We start from the raw sequence: 16,019 nt of genomic DNA, 5'->3' as shown, positions 1-16,019 counted from the left end.
CTTTGGTGTGTGCTTTTTAAATGGCTGGGTCCGAAAACCAGACAGTGGCTTTTATGAAGGAACCGCGTATATACGACTTAATGTCTTCAAACCTCCCTATAATGCTTGATGATAAGTCAACATTCATAAGGTTTAGGTGTCTCGCAGAATAGCAAGACAGACATGAAAAACAAGTAACACGAACATAGAGATCTATTGATTTCATCTTTGTCGCCCTCGTGTGGATATAGGAGAAATCGTCCTCTATTGAGACTTCGGTCAATTATTATCTTCTTCCACTATGGTAATAAAACGTTATTTTAAGTCAAATATTCCGTGGTTGAGCATTTTTGCTTGAATGTCCACCACTGTCCAACACAATTCGAAGGCCCCTTCATAAAATATATCCGTCAGTATTTCTGGTATTTATGACAAAGCTTGAAAAAATAAATAAAAATAAAACCACACAAATAGCCTACTTATTTAGGAGGGGGAATATATATATATAGCATTTTAATATTTTTTTATTTTATTTTTTACTAATAATGTTATTAACATTAGTTGGATTAATAATAAAGTATTAATTTGAATAATTTTAAGTCATCCTGCAGTCCCCAGAGGGTTTCTATTGGGTCTCGGGCCCCGTTTGAGAATCACTGCTGTAGATTTTGTTCATATTTTAAATTAAATTTTTTATATATATTTTCAAATTAATCTATTAACCTACTTTGAATTAATTTAAAAGTTTTAGTAATTTTGTTAGTTTTTTAATGTCTATATAGATTTGACTACATTTAAAAATGTTAGTACCTTAATAAACAAAAATAAGAAATGCTGCCTTGGCAACTAGCTGAAGAACAATACGTTTAAGGTTTTTATTTTATTTCATTTCAGTTATTGAAAAAACTTTTTTATGGTTCTATTTCACATGGACGAACGACCAAACTTGTAGCCAATTAAATCTAGCATTAAAATGATATATTTTACTGCTGTAAATATAAATTACATTTGCAAAAGTGTATGAAGGGTAAAAGTAAGTAAAGACCTTTGGAGTATTTAGAAGGCAAAATGACAGTGAAAGGAGTAAAACATGTTTTCCCCTTGTAAATGTAATTGTGAAATATTCAAGTTCAATAGCACTTGAATAAAGTGCAAATTCCTCAAAGGAAGTACAGTAATAAGGTATTTTACTCCCCTACACACACGCACTTTAGCTTGGTTCTTTAAAAAAATCCAAACAATGAGAAACAAAGGCGTGTTCTTTACTCTCCACAAAGTTTACCATAAAAACACCAAATGCAATCCACAGTAATACTTTCCCAAGGTAGACAAATAAAAAAGAAACCCCTGTTGTAAAACAAGGACTAAACCAAACAGGCATATTCTGCCTGAATCTTGACACAATCCTTAAACCAATGAAGAAATGTGAAGTAGAACTTTGTAATGAAGCATTAACGGACTGATTTTAGACGGTATCTGCAATGAGAGCTCTAAAAATTATGCATGTATAGTTTGCATTATCTTCAATGACATTAAATGGTGGAGGGGAGAAAAAAATTGGCACATTTGACCAAAATCAAACCATTCAGCAAATATTATAAAATGCATTGAACATGTTAATGCAAATTAGAGACGGCAGAAATAATGGAACACTGATAACTAGTGGATTAAAGTGGGCTTGCTGTTATCTGTGTTTTTTCCCCCCTGACAAAACACATGGCAACAAGAGGGCAGATGATTTGAATGCCACACTTGGGAATAACAGGTCATATGGTATGCTGACCAATCAGATGGATTCTAGGAGTGGCTGAACATGGCATGGGAAGTGTGTGAGAATATATTAAACAAGATATTTCAAGGCACTGTGTAACATAACAACTGGCAAACAAGACATCATATGTTCAGTTTTTCAACTGGTTTCAACTAAATTCTATTTCAATTTTGTCCGGTAACAAAAAAGGACTTGCATTGACCGCAAAATACGACAACATTCCCAAATATTTATGCAGCATTTTTGTCCACAAATACAATGTGAAGATCAGTCCCTTTTTAAACACGTGGGGTTTTTTTCGTGTCTTTGACATCTTGGAAAACAGCATTAGGAGGAACGAAAAGTTTGAAAAAAATATATCTAATTCAGATCCAACATCTGTAATGAAATCAATTTTACCTCCCAGGAAACAGATGTACAATACTATGGTCATAATTAAACTGAAATGCATTCTTAATCACTCCATTGCAACGAACACGACATGTATTCCATCACTAATACTTGTGCCTTATACATTTTTCCCTTTTCTTTTTACATTCAATGAACTTAAATATGTACGCTTACACCAGGGAAGTTAAAGAAGTCATGCCACCATTTCTGGCACATAAAACGGTTCAGATTCAACACAAAGATGAGGTGGTACTAATAAAATCATGAAAGGTCTTCATTAAGACCTCACAAAACGGATATAGGATGACAAAAGAACCACAACAGGCTGAAGTGCCGTTACCAAGAAAACAACTTCGGTGTAAGAGCTTCAAAAATAACCTTAAACACCAGGAGGGCAGTTCTTGTTAATGTGACATCCATTTTTTTCCCCCTCTAATCCTCCACATACATTAGCTATAACTAAGAAGTCATACTAACAGAGGAGGGGTAAATCAAACAAAAATACTACCCCATCCCATTGGTTTGCATACTGAACTTTTAGACAAATCAAAGAGCAAAGTGGACGATGTGTGTGAACATTCACTTCTTGAGCGGCTGGTAGACGGAGGCATTGGGGTCCAAGCTGGAAGGACTGGTGTCCATGAACTTGGAGGAGTAATGTGGGGTCACAGGGGTCATGTTGTTGGTCTCTGCAGAGTAGGTGATGCTGGGCATGACCGCCATGACCTCTGCGATCTTCTGCTTTAACTCTTTTATCTCCTGATCCTTCTGCAAAATCTGACCTGCGAGCAGGGCAAAAAGACAATAGGTTAGTGAGAGCAGAAGCAGAAATATAGTAGATATAGAGCTCTATTATGACAGGAAAAGGGCAGACCTTGAGCAATCTCTAGCTGTCGCTTGGCATCTCCGAGTGCTGAGAAGAGATCCAGTTTAATTCTGGTCTCAGCACTAAGACTGTTCTCTAAGTGCTGGGTCTTGTCCTGCATGGCCGACAGTGCTGACATCAGAACCTCCGTGTCCTTTTCGTTCTCCTTATATTTACGCAGCTCCTGCACAGAGAAACAAAGAGGCGAGGAAGCATATGAAGGTACTTTTTTTTAGTTGTAGAAAAGATTTGAAATTGTCAATATGAAACAACATTCACAACTTATTTAACATCCATAATTTGATGTAATTGCTGCGTGAAACATTGTAAGAAAAAACTGTAGGGTGAGATTTTTTCCCACCTGAATGGTATGACGCTGCTTCCAGATTAGAATAAGAGTTTGCAGCCAATTGTGTAGAGGATTTACATTTTGTGGTCAAATCTGACCAAACGTTTTGTCCAAGGAATCAGGACAAATCATAATGTTTTGCCCCAGGAATCAAAACATTTTGCCCCAGGAATCAGGTCAAATCAGATCAAACATTTTGTCCCAGGAATCAGGCCAAACCATAACGTTTTGTCCCAGGAATAAAAGCATTTTGTCCCAGGAATCAGGCCAAATCAGACCAAACTAGGGCTGGGAATTGATTAACATTTTTTTTTACTAATTAATTGCACAATTTGCTGTAATTAATTGCATTTAATTGTAATCGTCAATATTTAATCTTAGAATCACCTAATTAAATTAAACACAGGAAAAAAAAAAAGGAACAGAAAATAGCCCTATATTAAAATAATATTAAACATCAATATATCAATATATTATTCTTTTTCAATAATTAATCAACATAATCAATTTAACAGATTTTTTTAAACATTTTTTTTACTAATTATCAAAATAAAATATAGTCCTACAAAGCTATTATTACCAGAGCATGTGATCAGAGCAGGTAATTTTACCATTGTTGCCCAGCATGACTATACCAGCTCAGCAAACAGAAGTGTACTAGAGAGAAATTTGACGTTATTTGAGCAGACTTTGCTTTTCCAGTGTGTGATCGGTACATGATTGGAGCGTTTGGCCCGTTAACGACAGCGCGCCCACACACACGCACGCACGCACGCACGCACACCTGATCGCCGAACACGGAGGGGCGGGACGGCATATTTTCGGCCTTTTCAATAGCAGCCGCAACAGGAAATCATTAAAACGAGGCAAAAAAAAAACCTGTTTTTTTTTTTACGCGTTAAACATCTCAAATTAATCGCCATTAATTCCCCCAGCCCTAAACCAAACGTTTTGTCCCAGGAATCAGGCAAAATCATAACGTTTTGTCCCAGGAATAAAAACATTTTGTCCCAGGAATCAGGTCAAATCAGATCAAACATTTTGTCCCAGGAATTAGGCCAAATCAGACCAAATGTTTTGTCCCAGGTATCAGACCAAATCATACCAAATGTTTTGTCCCAGGAATCAGGCCAAATCAGACCAAACGTTTTGTCCCAGGAATCAGGCCAAACGTTTTGTCCCAGGAATCAGGCCAAACGTTTTGTCCCAGGAATCAGGCCAAATCAGACCAAATGTTTTGTCCCAGGAATCAGGCCAAACGTTTTGTCCCAGGAATCAGGCCAAACGTTTTGTCCCAGGAATCAGGCCAAATCAGACCAAATGTTTTGTCCCAGGAATCAGACTAGTGCTGCACGATTAATCATATCGCAATCGCGATGTCAAGCCTACGTGATTATATGACGCAAAATGCTGCGATTTTATATTAAATAAACAAATTAGCGCTGTTAACACAATTAACGCAGCATCTGTTAATTTTTGGCATCCTTTGGCTAGTGTTACATGATCCCGCTCTTATTCATGCAAATGCTTTTAAACCATTCATGCGCGATAAGACAAAAATGAACACGCTGCCTGTGAATGTCCTGACTGTGACACACAGAAAGACTCGCGCTAATATCGTGCGCGCGCACAAGACAGCATGCCAGAATACAGTTCTCTTTCGAGCTTGAACGAACAATAACACACACAATTATGCCAAAATGTCTTTTTGTCGAGTATCTTCATAACATAAGAGTAGTTATGATGAACGTGAAGAGTTGTGACTCGTGAGAGAATGAGGCGCGTGTGAGATCCGCGTCTCTGACAGCAGCGGCTGGTCTTAAAGGGACAGTACACAGTAGCCACTAATTATATCTGTCGCTAAAGTTAATCAAAGAACAAAGTGAACAGAGAAAAACACTCACTGCTCTTGACTAAAGAACTTTTTTCTTTAGGCAGATTATCACTAATCTGTGTGTGCATTTATTTTCCTTGAGAACCAAGCAAGTTGACTCATGAAACCATTTGTTTATTATATTATATATTATTATATATAATATTGACCTTAATTATCGCAATATGACATTTTCCCCAAATCGTGCAGCCCTAAATCAGACCAAATATAATTTACTTAAAAAATATACAAAATAATTACAGTAAAATCAATAAAAGTAGTAAAAAGGTCCAAGGTCTAAATGTATAGAACTTTCTTGGACAATCACACGTTAACTTAAAAATATATATATAATATTGCTCTTGGGAAAGCACCATGTCAGCAGGGGTTCTGGCTTACTTGCGCTTTGAGCTCCAGCTCTCTGATTAGTTCCTCCTTTAGCTTCATGTCATGCATGAGCTTCTTGCAGTCTGACTCCAGCTCACGTATGCGACTCCTCAGCGAGTCTGTGCATTCCCCTCTGTGAATGGAAGCGAAAGTGAAGCCCACCAGTACAAAGACATAACAAAAGACACATAAATGGACACAAAGCTCCATATAATCATTTACAGGGTATTTTCCACAGAAAATAGTAAAAGTATATGGGGATGGAACAATATTTATGGGCAAGTTATTCATGTCTCACCTGGAGGCAGCTGCCAGAGCAACAGCACGTGCGGCTGTAGCCTCTTCCATCTTCTTTCTTTTCTTCTCTTCTGCAAGCTGCTTTTCCACTGCGGCTCGCGCTTCCTGTTCTGCCTTGAGCCGCTTCTCCAGCTGCACAATCATTTGCTTGTCCTTTTGCTTGGCCTGCACAGCGTTATGAAGCCTAAGACAGAGAAGCACATAATCAATACTGGCACAAACAACTGCAGGTAGAGAGATGGAAATGTGCATCTAAGGATACAAATGCAGGTGTTACCACAAAAAAAAAAAAAAAGATAGTTATTAGCCTTAAACTGGGTTTTTTTAAATTATTTTTTTATTACACTTTTCTTAAAAGTTTTAACTTTTTTTAAAATTTGAGATTTTAAGGAGCTATACAAATAAAATGTATTATTAAAAAAAATAAAAAATGGGATGGGAAGGGATTTATTGGTCAAAAAAAACTGGTCAGTTATGACTAATTCATTAATTATATATTAATTTATTAATATTTTGAATGAGATTTTATTTTTATATTTTCAGTTTTCATTTTAATTTTGGTTGAAGTTCTAGGAATGTATTGTATTGTGCTTTTGTGATTTTTTTAAAGCTTTTTTTTTTTTAAATAATTCTATTTAGCTTTATATTTATTTCAGTTTTAGTTTTCATCAGTTGAAATGAAATAATTCATGAAAATTCTATTTTCACTAGTTTTATTTTTAAGTTTTTATCTAATATTTATATATTTCAGCTTTGTTTTGATTAACGGAAACTATCTTTTATTATTTTCTACACTGACAGTCAATTGTCTAATGATCTTTATGCAGGTGTAAATTATTGTCCCTACCTGCAACCTGTTACACTTGTCAGCGCTGATAAGGACTGACCCCTCACAACGATTTGTGATTTCAATGATGAATTTTTAATCTTACACATTTACAGTCGGCTTTCAGAAGTTGCGATAATCTTTTCTTCCATATTGTACTGTATATCTGAGTGAAACTTGATTTTGTCTATCGGGAATTGATTGGATCGTTGTGGTTTGTTGTGATTGACCATTTTGATTTAATGGTGACTTTAATTGACACTATTCATCCTCAGTGAAAAACAGACCATAGACTAGTGGTCCAGGTAATCAAAGTTTGGCCCTGTCCCAAATGGTACACTTCATATGTACTTACGGTCTAGACCCATTTGTTATTTTAGGTTTCAGAAGTGTGCTAGCGAGCTTTGCGGTCGATATGCACCCTCGATGGGCACTTTTGCTGAGCCTGCACTGACTTCCACCTGACAGTCAAAGCAGCGTTACGCAGCAAACTTGCAGACTCATAGGAAGACCGCAAGTGTTTAGGGTACCATTTGAGACAGGGTCTTAGAGTCCCCCAGTTTAAAATTGGTATTGGCATATATTAGTAACTAATGTTGCTGATTTCTTACTTGTTTTGCAGTAACTCGTTTTCCTGGCGGAGCTGCCCCAGCTCAGAGCGCATGCTTCTCTCGGCACTGCTCAGAGAGCTGATCTGACTGCGCAGGTCTTGCTCCACCTGTCTGCTCGCCTGCAGGTCAGCCTTCAACTTCTTTATGTCCTGCTCAAGCCTGAAAAACAGATAAAAAGTGAATAAACAGAACAAACACACTCCAATGGCTCAACCGGACCACAGTAGTTGCTGCATGAGGAGTCTTACCGCACTAATGCATCTGGCTTACTCAGCTGGTTGTTAGGTATACAGTTCTCCATCAGATCTCTGTGAGGTGCAAGGTTCTTCCCTGCACACTTCTGTTTCTTTTCACTCCTACCGGATGAGGAGGATGGTACGCTGCCATTGGTGGAGTTGTGGCTACGGGGGGAGGAGTTTTTGTAATGTTTAGAGGGGGCAGAGCCTCCTCCTCCACCGCCTACCTCCTCTTTTAGGAACAGGTTCTCTGCGCTGCCGCCGAGCTCATTGTTGAGTCTCTTAGTGTTTAGGTGGTTCTCCATATACTCAATGTCCTGTAATTTAGCATCCACAGTCTGTAAGATGTTGTTGTTTATTCCTATGCTGTGCTGCTGCTGTTTTTTGTCTTTCCCCTTCTCCTTGTACTCCAGTTCAGGTAGAGAGATGGGCAGTTTCTTGGTATTAGCAGTGCCGTTCTGAGCCACTAACACAGAGTCTGCTTCAGACATGCCTTTTGAAGTGGCTGCCAAATGAATTAAAGAGAGATTTTAAGGTTACAAGGCAATGCTGTCTGACTGCTATGATTTCAAATGAAAAATACAAATTGGAAAGCATCATGCAAATGAATAGTTTCTTTAGTACTATCATATGACATTTTATTTTTGCACTATGTATAATGAGTGCAATATGAAAATCTGCAAGCATGGAACATTAGGCAAAATGAGTGGTATACATCCAAAGCACACAGCGTGGAGTACACTAAACTTGACCCTTTCATTCCCAGCGTGATATCAACTAGGACTTTGAACATATTTTTGATAGTTACCAAACATTACAAACATTGTGTAATAAAAATACAAAATAATCATTTTTACGATAACTGGTTTCAACTTGCAACAAAGGTCACGTGACAAAGTAGTAAAACAAATATTAAACATTTAAAGTTTATTGTACTGTTTCATATAATAGTTAAAAAGTATTAAATAGTATATATATATATTAAATACAAAAACACACTATTGTTCAAAAGTTTTGGGTCATTAAGAAGTCTCATATGCTCCCCAAGACTGAATTTATTTGATCAAAAATGTGTAATATTGTGAAATATTATTACAATTCAAAATAACTGTTTTCTATTTGAATATATTAAAATAATACGTAATAATCAGTGTTGAAACCAGTTATGCTGCTATTTTTGTGGAACCCGTGATATTTTTTTCAGGATTCTTTGATAAACAGAAAGTTTAATAGAGCATTTATTTAAAGTATAAATCTTTTGTTACATTATATAAATCAATTGATCAATAATTCAGACATCCTTGCTGAATAAAAGTATACATTCCTTTTAAAGGGGTCACAAACTGCATTTTAATTTTATAGAATTCTCTAAGGTCCAATTCACAATCATTTTCTTATATATATATATATATATATATATATATATATATATATAAAGTTATTTTTGACCCTCTCTTTCCAACACTCTGTTTTGATAGGCTGCCCGCATTCAAGACTTGGAAGTAAACACCCACTGCTATGATTAGGTAACAGTTTTTCATATTAAAATAAATTTCAATGTCCCTGCCATTACAGACGTGGAATTGTTTTGAAAACTTCCGATGTTGAAAAATATCTTGTTACATAGTTAATGTGCAATATATATGTGCATTACATATATTTTATGAGTCTTGGTTGTGGAAAATAAAGTTTAAGAGTTACCACAGTTATTGTTGACAGGATAATTTACAGTGTTTCATGTAAACTAATTATGAATGAATGTATCGTTTGTCATTCTTACAGGTTATTCATTGTATATCCTTTTCGAAAGTGAAAAACGTATACATTGTCATTTGCAGTGTCGTGTTTAAAATACGAAATAAAAATAAAATGAAAAGTGTAGTAATGTCTTACTGATGACAAAACAGAAGATTCAGGATAACAACAAATGGCTTAGATCAAAACAATAACAAAAGCAGCGTTCTCTAAGTGCTTTCATTCATATCCGCGAATCCGCTGCATTAAGCAAATACACGTCGAAGCACAGGAAAGAACAGCAGATCACAACTATTCACAGTTTGACTGCTGCACTATAATATAAATGGTGAAAACAAACACATTGGAGTGCTGCTTTACAGTAGAAAATGAAGTTGTATTTCTGATGAAACAAGACACTGACACTGTTTTCCATGTTTAATACATATTTTACAAAAGCTGCTTGATTTTAAGCAATCTGTTTTATAAAGTGCTATAGACCTTATGCGCCAGAGAAACAAGGGCGCCGCCATCTTTAGAATATTGTCTTTTAACTTCCGTTTTTGCGGTCGCTCTGTATATTTCTATGGCATTGCTGTCCAGGAGTAATTAGCTTTTGAAGTGGATTTACTTAACGTAAAGTTAACGAAAGTTATCATGAGGACTGTAATGTTTAAAGCAGATGACTTAACAAATGTCAGTTGACCGGGAAGTTTTTAAAACGAGCCGTTCATTCATAAACACGCAAAATCGCTGTGAAAATAGAGACCGGAAGTCAAAAGACAATGAGCGCAGCGCTGAAAAGGGGCGGGGCTACATAAGGTCTATATAAATAAAGTGACATGACTTTACTAGAGTGCCGAATTGCAGAGCTCGTGCAAACATATCCACAGTGCTATGATCAGATGCTTTTCTTATGCTTTATTAAAAATCCTTGCTGTTTTCTCAATTTTGTTACATGTTTATTTTGTTATTGAGAGGAAAGCGTGCAGCACATATTTACATATTCATCTAAACACTGTTTTCAGCAGTTTGGGCGGCATACTGTTCGATACAGTATATCGCTAGTCATGCATTTCAAACTTCGTCTTACCCTTAAACGAAGAATGAAAAAAGAACTTCGCCATGAGTATATCAGGGCCTTTATGTGTCAAAAGACCAAGGAACACTTGTTTCTGAATTCATGACTCCTTTAAAAAAAATAAAAAAATTCTAACTGACCTCGAACTTTTGAATGAGAACGGTCATCAAATCAAATGGTAATGAGATCATGGTTGTGAAGTCAATGCCTTGATGCTTTTTGACCAACCCATTTTTTGTCTTTGTGTCAGTTAATATTGTATTATCATAATAGCCAACTGGTAATCTTACCCTCCTCTGTCTCTCGTTCCTGTCTCTGAAGCATCTGTTGTTCTGGGGGCAGGGCCTGCTGTAGGAGCTGCATGTAGAACTCATTTTCCTTCTGCACCTCCTTTTGCTTCCGCAGACGCATCTTATAGCTCACGTAACTCTTGAAGCCGAAGCCCAGCGTCACCACCGGATAGCCAATGCTGTAACAAAAGGGTTAGAAACAACATGTTGCAGAATACAGAAAAAAAGGATTGGTACAACTAGTGATGACTCAACATCAGACACCTTCAAACAGTGGCAACACTCCCATGTGCTGCCATGGAGACGCCATCAGTGTGTTTACAAATACAAAACTGACTGCTGCGCTATTAGTAGTACAGTTACATCAGCTATTTACTACATGTTGAATAATAAAAATAATAAAAAATAAAATAAAATTTTATGTGGTGTGAGATTTCATAAACCTTTAAAGAGGACCTCTTATGCTCTTTTTCAAAGTCATTTTTCACATATTTTACATTGCAGCACCTCTCTTCCCAGTCTGTCTGTAACACGGTTTAGTTCTGATCTCAATGAAGCCCCTCCTTCCGAAAAGAGCAGTGTGCTCTGATTGGCTGGACCAGTGTGTTGTGATTGGTCAACCACTTTGATCGCGTTTGATAATGTCACGCCATATCATAACAGTGAGTTTCAACACACTCCTAACGCAACTCGACCAGGCTTCGCCCCCTTTTTTTGCATATGCCTTGAGCGGGAATTACTTAAATGAGGAATATTGTGATGTGTACATTCCTGGAAGAACACTCAAGACTACAATCGAGGAATTTCAGGAAACTCCAAAAAAGTGCTACCCTGGTAATCCAGAGTTCTCGCGAGAGCACAAGTTGAATTTGCTCAGCGAGTTACTCTGGTGTTGAGTAATGATGCTCATTAAATATGCCCCTCGATCTGAGCTGCACCAATCACATCGGGTTATCTGATATAGGCGGACCAGAGGTGAGCTAAACAAATGACGACAGCACTGTGACGTCGAAGTCATTAGTAAACATTGCAAGATTGCTATGGATGAATACCAGTTGTTTGAAACGGCTTTGGCCACTGAGTTAGACTTGGCTTTTTATCTAAAACAGGAACAGAAGACGCCACTCGAATCGTTCCTTTGCAAGAAGGACGTTTTTGCTGTTTTGCCAACCGGATACGGTAAGTGTATAATCTACCAGTTAGCTGGTAGCTAAGTATATGGGGTTTATTGTTGTGATTGGTCATAGTGTTATCCAATTGTGTGCAGTGAGATTTTCAAATGCATGCTTGGTGCCGCCCCTCGAGCTGGGCGATTTTCATTAGTCAACGCCAGACCATTAATCTTTTAGAATAATTTTAGGTCTAAAAAAGTGCTTACTTTGAATGTGCATTTTAACTTTACAGACCTTTTTCATGCTCAAACGGCAACACTACACACTAAAGAAAGTTGAAAATGTAAAAAAAAGCATAATAGGACACCTTTGAAATTATACAAACCTTCATGACTTAATTAAAAACATATGTTGTGAAGAAAGTTCATGCTGTTTTGTGTTTGTTTTACTGGAAAGAGCAGCATGAATATACTTCATAATTTCTCCTTTCTGAAAGTAAGTCATATTGGTTGGGAACTACATGAGGGCAAGAATGCATCAAACAAATCTTACCAGTGAGCTGCAAATGGACGGCAAAGGTCTACATGAAAATGTTTCAAATCCTTGAATCGGATGGCTGCTTCGATGTAGACGAAAAGAATCCAGAGAGAGACAGTGGGCAGACAAACACCTCGCTCTGTAAAGGAAGAAAATAGAAAGACTATGTATATAACAGTTGACAATTGATCTCTAGCTTGCCGTTAATAGTTATGACATTCTTTCGGCATATATAGGAATGCATAATTATTCAAAATATGACTTCTAGCCCATTAGTGACCTTTAGGGTCATCAGTGAGGTTAAATAAAAGGCAACTGATTGTGTGGCAGATCAATAACGTCACAGGTTTCACAAAACAAACTCAAGGCTGCAAACAAAACCCCAGCTTGCTGAAAGCACCCTCTCTTGTTGAAACACGCCGCAAATCGTGTGTCAGCAGGAGCAATCACAGTCACAGCTCAAGGCATATTGAAACGGTTTTCAAGGAACAATCACTCAGTGTCAGCAATTCTTTTCCTCCTCTCTCCTGAGGTATCACTGAATCGACCCAAGAAAAGGACATATAATGACAGGAGCACTCAAAAATCAATAAAAGATCTCTGCTGTTTAAACTCAGAGTTTAAATTCAAGAGCAAGGTAAATCTCTACATGGAAGCATATATTCAGCAAGGATGCATTAAATGAATTAAAAGTGATAATAAAGACATATATAAGGTTATAAAAGACTTCTATTTCTAATAAATGCTGTTCTTTGGAACTTTCTATTCATCAAAGTATCCTGAAAAAAAAGTATCATGGTTCAATATTAATACTACTACTACTAATAATAATAATAATAAATGTTTCTTGAGCAGCATATTAGAATGATTTCTGAAGGATCATGTGGCACTGAAGACTGGAGTAATGATGCTGAAAATTCAGCTTTGCCATCACAGGAATACATTACATTGTAAAATATATTACAATTATTATTAAGCTACTATTTTAAACTGTACAATAGTAGATATTTTACAATATTACAGTTTTACTGTATTTTAGATCAAATAAATGCAGCCTTGATGAGCATTAAGAGACTTTTTTCAACAAACAAAACAAATCGTACCAACACCAAACTTTTTAGAGAAAAAAAAAGGCCACTTGCTCAGTTTTCTTTTATGCAATCATCAAACATATTCAAGATGAATGACAGTCCAGAGAGTTCTAAATGGCATTGTTTGCATAAGAAAGGCCCTTTCAACATCTCCCTCTCTAGTAACTGCCAGGGAAGTGAATAGTTGTGTAACATTTAGCAGAATGATCCTGAATTATGCCACTGAATAATAAGTGACAAAGGCTTTTGGGCAATTACACGCTAGCAAAACCTCTGATGGAGTATATCAGACAGGAATGTGGAATTATTGGGTTTCTGGAAGCACAACTGGATCCACATGTTTGCAGTTTGTATTAGTCAATGGATGCCAATGGCAAAGCTTGCAACTTTCAGTTGCATGATGGAGCATCACTTTCGCAAACACTTGCCACGCACCATCACCATCCAATCAATAGATTCCCAGCATTCTCTAACATTCAATCAGCTCTAATGTGTCAGTGCCCTCACTCCTAAAAAGATACTCATGGAAAGTCTGACGGGGCTTGAGCAATGTTGACTCACCTGTATGCCACACATACTGTACCCAGACATACGTGCTGGCAGCGAAGAACAGCCATTGCTTGGGGATGAACAGGAGGCAGATGATGTCTGATGTGAATGCGACACACACAAAGAACACAGAGAACGCCTGTGGGATAAGAGAAGAAAAGGGTAGAGATAACTGATTTAACCAGTGTAGAACATGTCACTCAAAGACATCAAGACTGGTTTACAAAGGACCAAGAAGACAGTGAGCCATTAGGCTAGTTGCTCAGTTACACAACGCTGGGAATTCAAATACTCACCAATCCCTGATATCTAAAGGAATCATAAACACTCCTGATGAAGAGCCAGAAAGGCCACAGATACTCGAACCTGAACTCCAGCACGAAATCAGCCAGCAGAACCAGCGCCCAAACGACCAGGAACTTCAGGTACAGAAAGGTACTGCCAGATCAAGAGAAATTCATAAGAATAATAAAAAAAACATAAAAAAAAACATATCAAAGTCCATGTCTTAGGCAAACCCTTTCCATAAATGAATTTCAATTACTTATCCAGAATCCATGATTACTTTATAAGCGTTTATAAATTCAGTGCTAGGGAGGATTTATTTGTTTGATATCAATAGTAAAAAAATATTAAGAAGAAGAATATATATGTGTGTGTGTATAATTACATTGTATTTAAATAATATACTTATTTGTGTGCAAAAAAAAAAGACTTATGCGAGTATCCATGCAGATCATAACCACAGAAATTTACATTCACTATAGACATTTCCATGACTTTCTACACATTACATGACCTTTTCCAGTCATTTGCAGGTTTTTTCCGAACTGTGGGAATCCCGCATGTTAAAACTATTCAAATATACACAGCCAAAATGAGGTCTTGGCAGAGTATATCTTGGTAGTGTATGTTTATATAAACTCATTTCAGATGGACAGCAGATATAAAGTTTCAGACAACACAGTGTCATGTGGAAAATGAACAAACCAAAACTTGCAGGATCAAGTTGCACACAGGGTTTAATCTACACTTCCTAGAAGGAAAACAGTCAACAATCAGTTTGTATTAGGATTCCTTCATAACATTCACCTTTTTAATATATATAAAAGAGCGTAGTTGTCAAAAACTTTACAATAATGTGGCATAAACATTTAGCAGCTTAGTTGGTTTCTGGTAGACTATCTTGGACCAGCAACAATAATGTTGATCAAGCTGTTTTTTGTGTGTTTTTTTTAACATGGCACATTCTTAAAAAATAAAGATTCCAAAAGGGGGGTTTCAAAGTGACGCCATAAAGGAAAGATTTCTGTTCTCCAAATAACTTTTCAGTTCTTAAAAGTAAAAAAATATTTTACATGTGAAGACCATTTGAACAATATATATATGTGCAACAAAAAGGTTCCATGGGTGTTAAAGGTTCTTCATGTAACCATCAGTTCCAATAAATAACCTTTATTTTTAAGAGTAACTGGCTGACCTGCCAATGACCAGCCAAAAATCACCAGCTACCATGATCCAAAACAAACTGGATCTTCCAGCAAGACATAGTGATGATGGCTATTAAAGACAACTGCACAACCTGAAGAACATTCATAACATGGCCAGGACTAAATGTAATGCTTATTATTTCAAATGATGCACGACTGAAGCCCATGGATGATACACAAAAGCCAGCATCCACACATATTATGCTTTACTGAGAGGAGTCAGAGGTATCCTGGTCTTGAACTGCTGAACTGTGATCTGTATCTGACTGTGACAGCTCACATACAGCCAAGCTCAGTTCAGAGACGCCATTACGGTGCGGTCGAGTGGCCGTGCGGTTCCCTGTCCGTACCTGCTGTGAATACCCTCGGTGATTCGGTTCCGTTTCAACGGGCGACGGAGTTTGCTGCAGTCCGCATTGCGCCGCTTCATTCTCCACCCTTTAGATTCCTGTAACTTCAAACACTCGAGGGAAACTACGGGAGCGTCCTAATACTGATGCGCATCGCTACGCCAATGCGAGGATGTCAGTGTTATCCTTCTTTCAGACAAA

The 16,019-nt window shown here is 37.1% G+C and overlaps 1 protein-coding gene across 1 annotated transcript; it reads right to left on the bottom strand.

Moving 5' to 3' along the window:
* Positions 1–1,220: 1,220 nt before the first annotated feature.
* maco1a (macoilin 1a) lies at positions 1,221–15,953 on the bottom strand. The gene is made up of 11 exons (XM_084131274.1): positions 15,819–15,953; positions 14,275–14,416; positions 13,991–14,117; positions 12,354–12,477; positions 10,690–10,868; positions 7,597–8,089; positions 7,349–7,507; positions 5,913–6,095; positions 5,627–5,747; positions 3,015–3,189; positions 1,221–2,922 (listed from the first exon to the last, which is right to left on the bottom strand). The coding sequence occupies exons 1-11, from the start codon at positions 15,896–15,898 to the stop codon at positions 2,720–2,722; spliced, it is 1,986 nt and encodes a 661-aa protein (XP_083987400.1). The 5' UTR covers positions 15,899–15,953; the 3' UTR covers positions 1,221–2,719.
* Between the last annotated feature and the right edge of the window lie 66 nt (positions 15,954–16,019).

This window comes from Abramis brama (assembly GCF_963993115.1).
Source record: "Abramis brama genome assembly, chromosome: 12".
Taxonomy (NCBI): domain Eukaryota; kingdom Metazoa; phylum Chordata; class Actinopteri; order Cypriniformes; family Leuciscidae; genus Abramis; species Abramis brama.
This window is presented reverse-complemented; position numbering and strand designations above follow the sequence as displayed.

Coding starts and splice junctions, on each gene's coding strand:
- maco1a (XM_084131274.1), bottom strand. CDS start 15,898: ATGAAGCGGCGCAATGCGGACTGCAGCAAACTCCGTCGCCCGTTGAAA. Junction 8,090..10,689: donor GGAACGAGAGACAGAGGAGG/GTAAGATTACCA, acceptor TTCATTTGGCAG/CCACTTCAAAAGGCATGTCT. Junction 2,923..3,014: donor ACAGCTAGAGATTGCTCAAG/GTCTGCCCTTTT, acceptor CCCTGCTCGCAG/GTCAGATTTTGCAGAAGGAT.